The sequence below is a fragment of the Lolium rigidum genome, chromosome 7 (genome assembly GCF_022539505.1).
Source record: "Lolium rigidum isolate FL_2022 chromosome 7, APGP_CSIRO_Lrig_0.1, whole genome shotgun sequence".
NCBI classification, from domain to species: Eukaryota; Viridiplantae; Streptophyta; class Magnoliopsida; order Poales; family Poaceae; genus Lolium; species Lolium rigidum.
Genome location: NC_061514.1, coordinates 12,893,968 through 12,911,205, shown reverse-complemented (window position 1 = coordinate 12,911,205; position 17,238 = coordinate 12,893,968). Strand labels below are relative to the sequence as shown.

Below are 17,238 nucleotides of genomic sequence, written 5' to 3'. Positions count from 1 at the left end.
TGTGTCTCCGGAGCATCACACGACCTGCGTGGGAGCATTTTCAACGAGATAGGCGCCTCTTTGGAAAGAGAGGAGGACAGGCTAACTCAGGCCATATCCAGCAGGATGCGGAATATGAGGGCACTCATGGATCGCGACAACTCGTGGGGCACCGAGATTTCGCTAGGAAAAGGAGAGGTTAACAGCAAAACTCAGATGTTGGTGGATTGCATTTTGTTGATGAAGAAAGCAAGGCAAAACTCCGCGCAGAGACACAACACAGAAAACCTTCGTGGACTGATAACTGACATGATCGGTTATACAAGGGATCTGCTCCGGACAAAATCGGAGTTGTGCTCGGATCCGAACCTCGGGTGCTTGTTCTTGCTCAACAATTCCTATTTCCTAGCGCAGGAAGTGTCTGAACCATCGACATACCTCAGGCCCGGACGCCGGGAACCTGAACTTACACCTGAATGTAAGGAGTACATGAATACCTATCTGGATGTTTCCTGGGGACGCGCGCTTTCCTACATACCGAAATCGAATTCTTCTGGAGAACCAAAACTTTGGAAGAAAACCTCAACACTCGACAAATTCCAGTCAGAGTTTCATGAAACGTACCTGTCTCAGAGGTTCTGGAAGGTTCCAGACTCTCGTCTCCGATCCTTGCTGCGGGAAAAGATCACCAATAGAGTCATTTCAGGTTACCGTGACTACTTGAAGGACCATCCAGAGCTAGGGAAACAAGCTAGCAACGGAAACAGCAGCCCTGGCGATCTGGAGAAGATGCTGGGAGGGATATTCGAAGGCTGAAAACTGCTTGAGGCATCAAACAAGAGTCACCCAACAAATAAGATTCCAGAGTTCATGTTTCATCGTCGTATAATGAGTTTGTTTTTGTCATGCGGTGTCGCACGTTCAGGCGCAAGGCCCTGCACCACCTTAGTTCTTATCCTAGTCTAATTCTTGTGGAGTCTAAGGAGAGTTAGATAAAGTGTCTGGGTCTTAAGTTGGAAAGGTTTAGTCCCGAAGAAGGTTACCCTGCCAACACCCAATTGGAGTTTGAGTCTTCTACGTCAATTGTAATAAGCTATATTTAGCCACCCCTACGTATCAATGAAGGCAAGCAGAAAAATAATCTATCTCTCACCTCATGCTCCTACGCCTCGGCGCCCATCCTCACCTCCTTCTCGATCCATAGGTCACAGTGAGTACCACCCACGGCCACAAACATATCATGACTACAACCTCCGATCAAATCCACACCCACCCCGTGACAACTTGGTATCAGATTCGTCCTTGATTCCGACGGACACCATGGCCACACTCTGCCGCCCCTTCCACAAACCCTAGAAGAATTTGCCGTCAAGCAACAAGGACCATGAGGCCGTGGTCGCGACCCTCACCGGCCTCTCCGATGAAACCAAACCGTTCGAGCCGAACGCACCAAGGACCACGCCACCTTCAAGACAATCGCCGAGACGCTCCAAAAGCTCCAAGGCCAGCTCATCGATACGTCGCAGCAACAACACGCACAAAATCTAGCCCTAATACGGATCGAGCAGGGCGACACACAATGACTTGGCTGGTTGGGACTGATGCAGCCCCTACCGACTACATCCAACACTGGGGCCATGACCACCTTGTCGGACCCTTTGGATTGTGCACCGCACCTCTACAAGGCCGATTTCCCCCTCTTTGATGGGGCAAGAGATTCACGACCGTGGTTGACACGCTGGAACCGGTTGCTAAGATGTTCTGCCTCAAGGTTGACACGAACAAGTGCCAGTATGAGGCTCATACGGCAAGGAAGATGGAGAGGAGAAACACCAAGCTCATCATGCATAAGTTGGACATTCCTGCTCCAGATGGGTCTGCGATGGATATCACTCCTGAGGAAGAATGGGTCTCCAAGCATTGGAACTTGCAGGAATTTGAGCAGCTAGGGATTCATGGACCTTCTCGCCGACTGATAGTGATGAAGAGATGAGTAATGTTGAGCCCTCCAAGTTTGATGATGATGAGGAGGAGGAGGAGTCGTCAGAGGAAGAGGAGACTGATGATGATTGAGTCTCCATGGGGCGTAGTAGCATTGCTTCTTTTTCTCTTTTTTGCGTTTCGATGTGAAAGGTGGATAAGAAGGTCTATTAGGACTTGTCACGGGATTTGTATTGCATGGGTAGGGCACAAGCATATGCCTGTACCATTCTTTGAGAGCTTGTGTCCATTCGTTTGTCATTTGGCTTGAACAACTATTTGCTCTTTCCGTTCGAGAACTATGTTTTACTTATGCTATATGTGGTTGTGAGACATGGATTTCGGAATTCTATATGGTTGAGATTATTATTATGTTTTGTATGATCTCTATATCTCAACTTGTATTTTATTGTGTCTCGTGTCATGCAAATTGATATGTATGCAAATGTTTCCTATATCTATGTGTTGGGGGAGCTTTGAACCTAACGTGTGCATTTGTATTCAAATGCAAATTACTTATATGCACACATTTAGGGGGGAGCCTCTCTATCTTACAAAAACATGTTGCTTTCTGATTTTTTGATCATTTATGTGAAATCCCGGTATTATCAAAAAAAGGGGGGGGGGGGAGATTGAGAGGACATTTCATGATCTTCTAGTTTTGTGTGTTTGACGACAACACCGGTGAACATTTAACGATGTGATGAGTGATGCAGATAGAACCTTCATGTACCACCGTCGGTTTCTAACCCCCCAAAAGGAGAAAACGAGTGCCAAAGTTTCAAGCAGTGCAGCCCTCGGGAGGCGCCGCCGCTAGGCCTGAGTGGCATTGCTGCTAGCCCAGGGAAGTTGCTCAGCTCTAAGTCAGGGCGGCAAGTACTTCCGCTGGCGTTGGGGCGGCACTGCTACGGACTTCAGGGCGGCACTGCCACCAACCTTGCTAGGGAAATTGCTCAACCCTATGTTAGGGCGGCACTACCGCTTGCATCGGGATGGACAACCAACGTGCGAAAGACCTTAGTTTCAACGTGCGAAAGCCTTGTCTATCGAGCTGAACCTTGTGGAGCTCCGTCTCGATGTTCCGGACCTACGTGATGCTCGCCTCTCTAACAAAAAAAACTCTCAAATAAGTGTTTCTATGTCAATTCTTTCAGGTATTTGCAGATGGATGACGTGGCGCCAACGGTTTGGAGGAGTGTTGCCCCCTTAAAGTGCAAGATTTTCTGCTGGCTTGCCCGGAAATAGCGTCTGCCCACGAACGAGCGGCGGTTTCGACACCACCTTTCTACTTCTGCTGCATGCCTCTCCTGCAACCTTGATGAAGACATTGACCACCTCCTGCTCTTCTTCCCTAAAGCGGTGGAAATCTGGGATTTCTTCCACCGCGACTTTGACCCCGGCGTTTATACCGGGTTCTCTGATTTCTGCCTCAGATGCAACTGCACCTATGAGGAATCCACCATCAACACTGCCATCGTCTGGAACATCTGGAAGTGAAGGAACGCCATGACCTTCAATGGTGTTTTGGAGAGTCTCTCTCTTGTGTCTCGCCGATGTATTGAAGATAGTAGGCTCTGGGCCTATAGATGCACTACTCCCTCCTCCACCTCCTTTCTTAATTCCTGGTGTAATGGTTATGATCCCCCTGAACTCTCCTCCCCTGCCTAGGTTAGATTAGCTTCTGCCCCTCTGCTCCCTCTCAAGCTGTGTAATGAACCCTGTCTGCTCTTGATTTTGGTTATAAAGTTGTTCATGCTGGCGTAAGCCCACCGTAGTCCAGGTCAAAAAAAAAGAGAGAGTAGTTCATGTGTTTTTTTTTTGAGAAAGAGAGTAGTTCATGTGTTATTATTTCCCTTTTTCGCTTGGAAGACTCATAAGGAATAATGAATCTTCTTCTTTATCCAACTTAAAAATGTTTTTAATTACCAAAAACTTTCTTCTTAATTAGTCAAGATGATTACACATTTTGAAAAAAAGTTCTACATTCCGATTTACATCAAAATTTTAAATAGCGTGCTATCGCGTCAACATTATGGTGTCAAGGTGGGATCCCACCGGGATCTCACTTTTAGTATATTTTGCCATTTCTAGTTTAAATTTTGGTGTTAAAATTTACACTAGAAAAAGCAAAATGCACTACAAGTTAGACTTAGGTGTGGGATCCCAATTGACATCCTAGCCAATATATATAAAGTTGCTATAGCAGATTTAAAGCTCTCCCGCTAATGCTATGCACTTTTACTTGCTTTTAAGTTGGAGCTTTTTTTCTTAAGAAGAAGTAGAGAACAAAATTGAAATGCTGGGAAACAAGAGGTGGAGAGGGAGGGGGAGAAACTGCCCTCGTGGAGCAAAAGCCGACCAGTAAACCAGCCCCATTTGAACCGCACGCAAAGGCAACGTCGGAAGGGAGAAGGAAAGGCATCGATCGATCGATGGCGAGCTCGCTGGCCCGCCTGGGAGCGGCGCTGCCCCGCGCGCGCCCGCTCGCCGCAGCGGCGCGGATCCCGCCCCGGGGAGGCCGATGGGATTCCGCCGCCTCCCGCCCCGCTTCGCTATACGGTGAGCGTCCCTATCGATTTCGTGGCACCTGCAGCAGTAGTGACCGATTCGCATTTCCTAGGTCGGAACTAGCTCCAAATGCTAACATTGGATTGAAATTCAGCTTGGAGATGCCAGGTTCACTCGGACGTGAAGGCGTCCCCTGCAGCGGAGCCGAAAGATGGGGGAAATTCGTCCCAGAACTGGAGGATCAAGATGCTCTACGATGGTGAATGCCCGCTCTGTATGCGTGAGGTGCGTTGCACAATCCTTTTGGTCGGTGAGACCTGTCATATTGATCAGCAATTGCGTAATTAGAGTGCGCTAGATCCTACGTAGCAGCTTTATAAGGACAGACACACATTTGTTTGCTGACAATTACCCGAGCATGTTCAACTAGTTCTATAACTGAGTGATTGCTGATTGTATGATAGGCCATATGAATGCATGAAAATGAAGCAACGTTCGTTGATGCTGCTAATTGGTAAATTTCTAAATGATGCTTAGTCTGCAAGCTTATTTTGCCTAGGCTCATTTACAAAATTCCTTCATCTATTTCATATTTGTGTGCACTGCTCAAGTGTGTATCTAAAAACAATCTTAATGTGCTTATATATTTTTTTTCATGCCATTGTATGAACCGTTTTGCGACTTACGTTATTTGACGCTCAATTAACTGCTGAGAATGGTTGACATGTGGATGAACTTTGTTGATTTGAATTTTCTGTCTCAAAAACATGTGTGGTTTTCTATGAATTTGTTTTCATTACTAGAACTTTACTGCTGTCATCTTAGACTTCTCCCATCTTGGTTTTAATCGGAATTTTCTATGAGCATAAAAACTTTGTCTTCAGGAAGCACTCGGTTTTAACTCCAAAGTTCTCCACCGTGAACCTTAAGTTCGTAACACTTTAGGAGCCTTTCACATGGCTTATACGTGCTAGAAAATCTATGTGCATCCTCATCTTACGAATAGTGGATTCATTGATTCGCAACCATTTAAACTTGAATTTATTTTCTTCACTAAATGTTTTGGTGAATAAACCAATAGGGCCTGATTCTAGTGATCCTGCAACAGCTATATTTGCTTGTACTAACTCTAGTGTTTTGACAGGTAAACATGCTGAGGGAAAGGAACAAATCCTATGGAACTATAAATTTTGTTGACATCAGCTCGAAAGATTACTCCCCGGAGGACAACCAGGGTCTCGATTATGAAACTGTATGACCTTTTAGTACATATTCTCATTTTGTTTATGGAGTTTCATACTCGGTTATCTGGAAGGCATGAAATTTATTAACTCAATATCCATCATTTGTTTGATTCCTTGGAGGCTAGTCATACAAAAAAGATACTTGGCAAAAGTAGCAAACCATTGGTACCGATATAGACCATCTCTAAAACAATTTTTGGTATGCACCAAGGCTCTAATGGATTGCTTCATTTCACTTACTCCGGAGAAATGATATTTTTTTTCTATTATCCTGAAGAATATGATTTTGAACCTTCCATGGCTGCGTTTTGACTATTCACCGTTTGCCAACGAACTTTTTTTGTACTTTGGTGATGGTGCTGCATTAGTTGTAGTTTCTTGCAACTAAACTCCAAGTTGATGTTATATTCTGTGGCCAATTCGCTAAATATCAAGGTGCTTCTGAACATTATACCTGCATTTATCTTTTTTCTAAATAAACCGACTTCCTGTGTTTTCAGGCCATGGGGAGGATACATGCCATTGTTTCAGATGGAACTATCGTCACAGATGTTGAGGTATGACCGTGTGACATTCAGTCATTCACATCCTCTCGTACTGAAATTTTAGTATTTCCTCTCCAGAATGCAGAAGTTACTGCAGGTTATTTATTGGTTATTAGAAGATAATAATTTGAAGATAATTTGGGACCTAATTAAAGGCATGAATTAGACATTTAGACATGATATTAAATAAGCTAATGTTTCACCACACGCATCCAATGGTAATGAGGAGAAGTTAAAGGAGAGATTAGTATGCACACATAGCAATGTTCCTTTAATTGATGACGTGCAAGTAGTAGTATACAGGCTGATTATCACATTGTTACAATAATTTCTTTAACCTTATGAGAGCCATATATGAAAGAAGTGTCTCGGAGTTAGTTTGACCCTACTGAATAGCAGTCCATATTAGTATGGGTTATCAAGCTGGCAAAGAGTGTAATACCAAAAAAAAAGTTATTCTTACAAACCTGATACAGAGTACATTTTGTCAATGCAATGGGTAATTTTATGTTTTTGAAATTAGTAACTGAAGTTATGATTGCAGGCATTTAGACGGCTTTACGAGGAAGTGGGACTTGGATGGGTTTATGCAGTTACTAAGTATGAACCTGTAAGTGCACATTTCTAGAGTGTAAATCCAAGGATCAGCTTGTTTCATTCATTTCAGAGAGTTACTGTTCAGCCACACAGTTTCTACACAAGGGAACATTTGTATATATCATACTGAAGAACTGTGGAATCAAATTGTTGTTCTGATGTGATTAAACTAAAATTTCAAATGCTTATTTTACTTTTGGTCTATTCATTAATCTTAGTCTGATATTTGGCAGGTGGCTACCATAGCAAATGCAGTATATGGTGTATGGGCCAAATACCGCATGGAAGTTACAGGTTTGGCCACTAAGAGTTTGTCATATAGTTCGCTTCAACTGTGTCATTGCTCTGTCTATTTTTGTAGCGATATGCACCTGTAAATGAAGTATTAGTGGATGGGTTGGAATAATCTGCCCGTTTTTCTCCGTGACAGGTCGTCCTCCACTGGAGGAAGTTTTTGCAGCACGGAGACAAGCGGTTAGTCAGCCCTATCTCTTCTTCCTGGAACTTCCAATTGTGACCATAAATTACTTGAGCTTACCGGCTGCTTTTTCCTTCTTCAGGGCGAATGTAAAGATGATAAATCATGCAAGATGTGAGCAGCAAATCGCCCATCTTGTCCACTCTACATATTCTTACTTCAGCATATGTTTAGATAGGGACACATACATAAGTAGCTAGTCTTACGTCCAAATGATTCCGAGATTGATGGTATGATGCTGTTCTGTGTTTGAGGGTAGTGGGTAGTAAATAATTCCATGGTCTCTACACTGATTCTATTGGAAAGACAAACAACTTTAAGCAACTTTAGTTGTGTCCAGGATGTGTTTGGTTCTGCAGTGAGCTTGTTGGTTCCTGCATACCCTTCCATGGTGATCTTGTCCATGTCTGACCGTCTATATTGGAAAGTAAAGTTTGTATATTTGATAAATATTTAACCGTTTCACTGAACTAGATGAAAACAAACACCTGCGGAGTCTGGTACAATCTGAACTAAACATGGCAAATGAAACTGATGTAGAAGCACAAAGGGACAGACACTTGAAAATGGAATTGCGAAACCAAATCAAAACTCAGACATGCATGCAGAGGTTGTGGCCACTTGATAAAGTTCCTGGCGCCTAAGCAACAATTTGAACTTAAAATACAACTTCACTTCAAAGTTCAAACAAAAAACTCTAAATACAATGACAATCATGAATTTAGGTATCATATACAGTAGGGTGACTAGCTATTTGATGTCTAGAGCAGTTTTCATCTTTCGAATAGCTCAGCAAGCATCTCCTTCAACACGTCGGGACTGCTGCTAATGAGGTTCTCCAGCTCCCGATTCTTCTTCATGAAGTACCAGTAACTTGGGGCTGAGATAACTCTATGGCAGCTAATGTGTTTCTCTAGGTCCGGATGCTTTTCCAGGTAGTAGCCGTAAACTGATATAACTTTCTCCGTGATAGATTCCCGCAACACATGTCTGAGCCGAGGAAATGGAACCTTCCAAAACTTTTGAGCCTGGTACATTTGATGAAATGCTGAGTTGAACTTAGCCAGTGAAGAGGTATTCTTACGATGTTGGCCTGAACCATGTAAACCTTTTCTCGTTATGCCGAACAGCACAGGTCCGCAAGAAACATCGAGAGCGGTGTCCACGAAAACTTTTTTCTGTACGTGAGAGAGCACATGTCCCCAAGAAACATCGAGATAGCTATCCATGAACTTTTTACATTCAGGTGTTAGTCCCCAATGGCCTCCGGGCAATGGCTCAAACCGATTCGTTACTAAATAGAAATTGTTGAGCAGGAACAGGTACCTGAGGCTTAGGTCTAAGCACAGATCTGATTTCCTCAAGAGAAGGTCCTTTAGATAATGCACATAATCATGTATGAGGCCACGAAGGTAGGCGGTATCATGGCTGTGTGCGGTGTTTCGCATCGAACCCTCTGCGTTAACCAGGTACCTGATGAAATCCACCATCAACCGAGTGCACTCGTGAACCTCGCCTCTTCCTCGCTGAATCGCGATAGCCCAGTTCGAGTCTTCATCCTCGATGAATGTCCTCGCCGCCTCCGTTGTGCTAGATATGGCTTCTCTTAGGCGAGACAACGAGCGACCTATCTCGTCGAGTATGGTTTGGGCTTCTCGAGAGATTAGCAGCGGCGTGAACCTGTATGATGCACTGGAGACCCAGACATACATATCTACTAGGGTTCCTATCATACCCGCCTCAAGAGCAGGGATAATGGCACCGACAAAGACAAGCATCTTGGCCATGCTTGCTTTGCCGAACCGTGCGACCGCCGGCATCTCATCGACGGTGACGATCAGGACCAGCTCTACTATACTGGCAGTGATTACGGTGAGAGCTCGGATCCACCTCTCGATCAATTCTTGGTGCGACGCGGCCGACGTCTTGTCTTGTAGGTCTGGTGGTAAGCCATGCTCCTCGTGGAGTTGGAGAACCCAGTGGACGTCGAGCTCCATGAACCAAGTCTCTAGACAAGCACAGTCCGGACCACCACCGAATGCGGTGACCATGCGCTGGGCGTACCCGTCGCTGACCATCCGGCGAGCGATCTTCGTGAGCTCGTGGTCGTGGGTGCCGAAGTCTGCTATGGCGCCGGAGTGCGAACTAGAACGGGAGGAGCAGTAGGAGTTATTGGGCTGGTAAAAGTACGGATTCGAAGCACCTGATGCGGTCGAGTACGATGAATAGGTAGATGTAGATCCGGTATGAACGGGCTGTCTGTTGCACCGCCGTCGGGCCACGCCGATGTTCCGGATCAAGTCTCGGTAGAAGTTGCGCGGCGGGAACTGAGCAGGGTCTCGGTTGTCCCATTCTCCCAACTCCGGCGCCAAAGCAAGCCGCCCCGCCATGCCGCGACCTTGTGGAGGATGGACACGACACTGGTTTGCCGGAAAGCAGCGATCTTGTGGATGAGCTGCTATCTTGTGGGTGGACGCAACACTTGTTTACCGGAACCGCGTGACCACAACTTACACGGTGCACGACCCGGGTGTCAGGTCAACACAGAGATCGACGTTTTCTAACATGCACTGAATTATATATCGCGCACTAAATATAGTGTGCATAGTGTTGAATATAAGCAAATTATCATATAATTTAATTCAGATAAGTAGTAATATTCGCATGATCATAAAAACACAAAGAAACTAAACATGCCAACTAATTTTTTTTTCGAAATGGGGGACATATCGCTCCAGCTTCTGCATCCAAAAGATGCACACGGCTTTTTTTATTAGATTATTCGCAACACCTTACAAGAGCAATACAAAAGATCAAACTCGAAGCCACCTCGCTAAACCTACCGGGGGATGAAGGGGGTGACAATTCACCAACTCATATTATCCAAAAACCAAATGCCTTCGCAGGCCGCCCAATAGCAGATAAGAAGCACATCCAGTCAAGCAGACTTTCAGCATACGCCAACGCACACGTCATAGAAGTTGCTACCGCCGTCTTCCTCGACTCCATCTTCAAGAGAGATCATCGCATTGACCATGGCAGGCCTGCCATCTATGCCGCCACGGCGCCAGACGACTCCACCATCCTGCGCACAGTCCATCATACTGCATCCGTCCCGAGACACCACTGCACCATATCGCGGCGACTCGACGACGCTGACACAGCAAAAGCACACCGCTCCACCTCAGCACCACCACCATCCGTTGTCTACTCTGAAAACGATACCCCCAACAGGGAGAACGACGTTGCGCGCCACTATCGTCTGATTCGGGAGACCCGGGTCTGGGGTTTCCCCTGGAGAAGCCCAGGCGAAGAAACGCAGACTGCATAGACAATGCCTTCAACAAGGTAACGACGAAAGGCACCGCCATCATCCGCCATGACCGAAGTCCGGGCCGGCTTTCGCCGGCAGCTGCGCCTCGCCATCGGGAACTAGGCGACGGATCACAAGATCCGCCACAGCTAGCCACACAACTAGCCGATCTCCTCCGGCGAGAGAGGAGACCACCACCGTGGTGCCACGGTCAGCAGCACTTGACACCCGCCACCTGCCACCAGGTTGGCACCGTCACCACCATCGCCATCCACGGCTGCCGCCCTTGGTGCCGTGATCCCAGCTCTTGAGGAGGAGCAGCGCCAGATCCACCCCCATCCCCACCCTCCCGGCCATGCCAAGGCGAAGAAGGAGGAGAGGACCATGCCAGGGTCCGGGGCCGCGCCGCCGCCCCCATCACCGCCCTCCCGGCGAGGCCACGGCAAGGAACGGCGGAGAGGGCTGCGCCGCCATGGCTAATACAGTAGAGAAACATATCATATCCAAACAAGATAACACGTGTACTCCGGTTGCTGGAATTGGAAACTCTAGCAAGATCTTAAAGAGAAAAGAGGTTGCCACCCATGTTCTTGAAGAGTTTGTTGATGTCCGGGAAAGAAGTCATCGTCAAGAAGGAGTCCTCGCACAAGGCCTATAGGCTGCCGGCGTGCTAAATTTTGGGTATGCCGGCTATATTTACCAACGGTGACATACCCAAAATTTGGCGCACCGGGGGTAAGGATCACCCTGTTCCAAACTAGGTCAGATTCGTGACCCACTTACCGCCGGCGAACCATTATAGTGGTACACCGGTGGTATATAGCTACCATCGACGTACCACTATATTGGTGCGCCGGCGGTAAGTGGGGAACAAAATGCTCACTGCCACCCCCCCCCCCCACACACACACACATAGTGGATCACCTTTTCGGTTCAAAAAGAAAAAAATGATCGAAATTTCGAATTTTAAATCCTTTGAGATGTAGTTATGTTAGTCATCTAGTTGTTAGAAAAAATAACAAACATGAATTTCGATATATTTTGCAAAATGGCACCATGATTCGGTAAAACGGATCTAGATTTTGCATACGATGTCGGATAAAAAGCTTCTTTTTATATAAAAAGCATCTACAGAAAAAGCTACAGCCGAATTCAATGGCTCATGGCTCTTTACCATTTTTTAGATTCCACAAAATCAAAAATGAAATAGAATTTTCGGAGATTTTAGATTTTAATGCAAATAAATGACAACCACGCCCTCTTCTCCATATATCCATTATCATTTTCTCCTTTCCCCCTCTCCAACTTATGCCTCATCCTCTTCCCTTTCTCCACCGTCTTTCCCTCCTTGTCTTCTCCTTCATCTTCCTCCTTTTCTCTACTTCTCTTCCTTCTCTCTCTTCTTTCTCTTCTCACTTTTCCCTCCACCTTATCCCCGCCCGCAGGTTCTTCTCCGATCTCCTCCTCCTTCTACTGCACCCGATGGCCTCCTCCTCCAGCCTTCCACAGCGTGTCCCGGCGACCCGACGGCCCGCAGCAACACCTCCTGAGGGCCTCCTCCTCTTGCACCCGAACTATGTGGTCACTAGTGCGCCACCAACAGGGCCTAGGAGGTGGTGGCACCAAGGCGATGAGGTCAAGGTCGACCTTCATCGAGGCCTCCATCCAAGGGTGTCGAGCTCGTCGCCGTCGAGGACACGATTGCTTTTCGTTTCGTTCTCAGACTTGTTGTAGAAGTGCACACATGCCCGCGAGGCACCTTTTGTTTTCTAGAAAAAAAGATATCGAGGGCGTACTAGTGTGGTGCGCCGGTGATATATGATGTTACCGCCGGCGTACCAGTATGATGCGCTGACGGTAGGCTGCTACCACTGGCATGTTACGACCAGCGCACACTGGTGCGCCGACGGTAAGATATTTTGGTCCATCCGCTGTTGGCCTTTTCCTAGTAGTGTAGCCCACTCCAAAAACCCGATCACTCATCACCCGTACAGGTCTAGGAGAGATATGATTTCAAAGGCTGTCTCATCCTTCTGTTTATGCTGGAAGATGATATGGGGAAGACATGGATGTATATGCATGATCTTGGCTCGTCTCAATCCACAAAACATGAGCGTGACAGCGCGCGTCGTGATGAGGCATGGCGAGGCGGGCGACGTATGAGTGCGTGTGAACTCCTTATCTTCTTACTCACTTAGTGGGAGTTAAAGATCTTAACTTATAAACCACTCAACTCCCTCCCAACTAACAATGTGGTACTAAACTCTAGTCCCATCCCTTTCCATGCATGAATGGACCATATCCAAATTTCTGACTCTATGGTGAGCTAGGGGCTAAGGCTCACTAGAAAATTCCATCAACCCGCCACAAATTCACATCACTTTTGTTCCAGATCGTTATTTATATACCAATGCACGGTGGAGACCATTAAGTAGAACTTCCACTTAGAACTTCATATGCACTTACTAGCAACTTGAATGGTAGACTATGTCTTAAACTACAAGTTTTCTACGCATTAGTTTCACATAAAGCTTTGGCCAATGTTGAGCTGCCGTTGGGCTTCCCCACGAGTTGAAACTTATACATCATACTCATGGGCCTTTCATTAGTTTCGAGAACACCCAACTCTTTTTTTGAAGTTTAGAACACCCAACTCTTATGGACTACAAAGTTTGACAATAAGAATCATATATGCATGTTCTTCAAAATATGTCTCGAAAGACAACATCTCAGTTTGAATAAGCCACTTAGAACATATTAAGATAAATATCAATCTTCCATGTATATTAGGAGAGTAATACATCTATACGGAGTGGTAAATTTCATGTAGGGATACTCTCCTCCGATATGAACAACTACGTGTGAAAATTGAAACGGTAAAACTTTGTCTTATTTTGGTAATGCTGCACAGAAAACACACATTTTGCTCTCATTTTGCAATAATGGGAAGTCATTTTCATGAAACGAAGTTAGAGACTCTATTTTGCAATGTAGGTTATAATGACTAGATGCACATGTGTGCCAAAATTGTGGTGATTGTCATTAAGCTTGCAATGATTTTACAATCAACATGCCCACTTGGGTAGAAAGCCTAGTTAACCTACACATGATAGCCTTTTTCTTATGAAGTTTTCTTTCTTACGGTTAACAAACGTTAGGTTTCAAATATTTTCTAGCAACTATATCGCACACAATGACTCCAGACCTATTTTTATTTTTTCTAAAAAATGTCCTTTGGTTGTATTCAAGTTTTCTTCAAATTTTCCAGCCCCACCATTCGTATACGGGGGTGAAAATTTGATGTTTTGTTCTGCATGGCGCATAGCATCCTACACGGTAATATACATATTTTCTTCCAAAATTTAAGACCAACATTTATAGTACATGTTCTTTAAATTTCAGTAAAATCAGCTATAACTCAACAATATATTTAAAAATACTGCAATTAGAAAAAATCATCATATATCATAATTGGCCATCCTATAAGGTCTAATACATGGGAAAATTGAAATAGTGAAACTTTGCGCCTTACTTTTGGTAGCCCCTTCATGAAAAACACACATTTAGCTCTCATCTTGCATTGATGGAAAAGAAAGTCATATTTCATGAAACAAAGTGTGAGACTCTACCTAGCAATATTTTTTGTAATGAGAAGATGCATATTTGTGCCAAAATTAGGGTGATTATCAGTAAGTTCTCAATGATTTGCAATAACCATGCCTATTTGGGTAGAATGCCAAGTTGACCCATACATGGTAACATTTTCTTTGAAACTCTCTCTGCAAGCCATCGAAACTTAGCTTAACTAAAAATGGATGTGCACATGGGTCGGCACCGTGGCTATTGGAGGGCAAAGCTCACGTTTGGAGTTGGAGTTGGTTCTATATCTTTTATTACTGATCAATTTCTGCAATGCCTCGTTTATTTGATCGACTCCTGCTTCATGAAAATAATGACCTTGACCATTAAGATGCTATATTGCTTGGGACCGAGCAAGAGTCTAAGTTTGGGGACGTTGATGAGTTGAAATTGCAATATTTTTACCTTAATAGTTTTTGCACTAGTTAAATTAGGATTTTAGTATTTTATCACGCTCGCGAGCACCTTTCTTTGTTTGTTTAGCTAGGATCCCAAAGTCTTAAGGAGAGATGGAAACACCTTTTAAAGCTATTGTTTTAAAAATAAATTTGCCAAACTAAAGCTACATAAGTGCTCTAAATATGTATTCATGTACCTGGGTGAAAAGCAATCAAGGAGACAAGCTCTAGGGACTTTAACGAGAAACGATACAGGCACAACCTGCTCGTACCGATGCCTGTATCCGGTGTCAGCAGGTCTGCCTCGTCAAATACCTTCACCCCATGTACACGGATCAGAGATCCAACACAAAGAGACACTAGAACTCGCGAAAACCTGACCATCGGGAGATATCCGGAGGGGGAACTAGCAAAGGGCATCTATCCGGGCAACCACAAGGATCCTTCAAGGCTCAAGCATCATCTTCGTCATCACCACCGTCATCATCAACATCTACATCCATTTACCTCCATTCTTATTGTAATCCCTAGATCTCATTGTGGATTTGCACAAGTATTTATTCATCCATTTGTGTACCATGCATATTATTATGATGATGTTGATTACCTCCATGAGTGAGTAGTTTACCTTGTTTTGTGGAGATGGAGAAATCCTAGAAATATTATGATATGAAATAAAGATGATTCATTCCTTAAATTATGATTGTATAAATTATTTGGTTCTCTTGATCTTGTGTGAAGCCGACCCCACAAGATTTGCCTATAGGACGAGAGAGGGAACTACTCTCAGTTAGAGGATATTGTTGATGGTGCTAAGTGACATGTCCCATTCAGATCTTCATTTTACCTATCCGAGAGGGTATAAGGAGACTCACTGAACCTATGCATAACCACCGGAAAACCCTTAATTATAGACGGATTGAAGTGGCTGACTATCAATCACTATGGTAGTTATGAGGGATAACAATTGATGGCTGATCCATTGTCATCTAATTTTGGCGCTCCACCCCATGCATACACAGAAGGAAGGAGTAGATTATCCTAATTATTATTAATGCCTTGCTACCGGTGTATCCACACCTCATCGAGAAATCTTTAGTTTATTGCAGTTTCATCTAAAAATCTTCATAATCCACCCCTAGATTGGAATCTATAGTTCTGTACTATTCAGTTCACTCAAACACAAACACTCTCAAAAGTATTCTTACTTGCATTAGTAGGCTTCTCATAAGTATACTTAATAACGGTAATTAGGAGCATTAAAAACATTTGCAATCTAGCTCTTCGTGGTTTGATTCTCTTACTTCGAAACTAGCTATAAACGAACTCTACACTTGCAGTCATCAAAATTCTAGTGGTAGCTAATGGTGGATGCTACAATAGTGCAAAATCACAATGCAAAGAAAATTGGATTGTAGGCTATACGAAATTGACAAAATCTGACAAATTTAATAGTCTTAAAATATGCACTATTCGCTATAAAATGTGACACATTTGTCATTTTTGTGTAGTCTATCATATGAAGTAGTTTGCATTGAGATTTTACACCATTATAGTATACATCATTGGTTATCTCCAGAATTTTGTTTTGATTTTTTTGAAATTTTGAAATTTGAATTCTGAATGTTTGCGAATAAAGAGATACGTATAGCTTAGCCTCCATTTTAAGTTTTTCGTGCATAGCACTGTTTCTATATATTGACTGCCTTAAACTTAAACAAATCGCCAGTTACCACTATCAAGACTCAAGACTAAGTGTCGCATGACAACAATCCGTTAGATAGACAATCAATGGAAACACTGGCGACATCTGGAGTACTAGAATAAAGGTAGATGTTAGAATTTCTTCCATAGGACGTTGCTTCCTGCGAAGGCACATAAGTTATCTGACATGTGCGAGTAACAAAAAACTACTCCAAAGTATTCATCCAGGTCATACATCTGAGTGGAAAATTTTCGGCAGTATTAACTCTTGGAAACTGCAGTTGGTTTTGACACGGCACCCGGCGGCGGGGCCGGTCGTGCTGCACTTGTCGCTCGTCTTCACGCGGTCCCGATCGACCCTCCACAATCACTACAGGAATCGACTTAGACGCCGACGGCCGGCTGCCCTCGGCGTAGCCACGCCTGGCCCTCGGCGTAGGCTACGCCGACGGCAGCCCTCGGCGTACCTCGTCGGCGTCCAGGTCCCTCGGCGTAGCCCGGCCTGCCCTCGGCGTAGAAGTAGCCGTCGGCGTCCTCGCTCTATGCCGACGGGGAAGAAGACCCTCGGCGTCGTTGCCGTCGGCGTCTGGCCACGGAGCGCCGTCGCCGTTGACGGAGGTGATCCAGACGCCGACGGCTTTCCCCTCGGCGTATCCACGCCATCCGGGGGCCGTGGGGCGACGTGGCCGGACGCGAGGCTGCCACGTTCGGCGTCTACGCCGACGGCCGGGCCCTCGGCGTACGCATGGCCATGCGGTGGACACGCGGCACACGCGGGCGCGGCTGCCGGGTGAGGCCATGCGCCGAGGGCAAGGCCCTCGGCATAGAGTAGCTCCTCCGGCGACGGGCGGGA

General features: G+C 45.2%; 2 protein-coding genes across 2 annotated transcripts; one reads left to right on the top strand and one right to left on the bottom strand.

Moving 5' to 3' along the window:
- The first annotated feature begins 4,376 nt into the window (after positions 1-4,376).
- Positions 4,377-7,783, top strand: LOC124672757 (uncharacterized protein At5g50100, chloroplastic-like). Its single transcript, XM_047208932.1, has 8 exons — positions 4,377-4,518; positions 4,622-4,752; positions 5,612-5,719; positions 6,212-6,268; positions 6,801-6,866; positions 7,087-7,147; positions 7,284-7,327; positions 7,414-7,783. Exons 1-8 carry the CDS (start codon positions 4,392-4,394, stop codon positions 7,447-7,449), a joined length of 630 nt encoding a protein of 209 aa, XP_047064888.1. The 5' UTR covers positions 4,377-4,391; the 3' UTR covers positions 7,450-7,783.
- Positions 7,784-7,965: 182 nt separating this feature from the next.
- On the bottom strand, positions 7,966-9,780 carry LOC124672756. Its single transcript, XM_047208931.1, has one exon. The coding sequence runs from the start codon at positions 9,719-9,721 to the stop codon at positions 8,105-8,107; it is 1,617 nt and encodes a 538-aa protein (XP_047064887.1). The 5' UTR covers positions 9,722-9,780; the 3' UTR covers positions 7,966-8,104.
- Between the last annotated feature and the right edge of the window lie 7,458 nt (positions 9,781-17,238).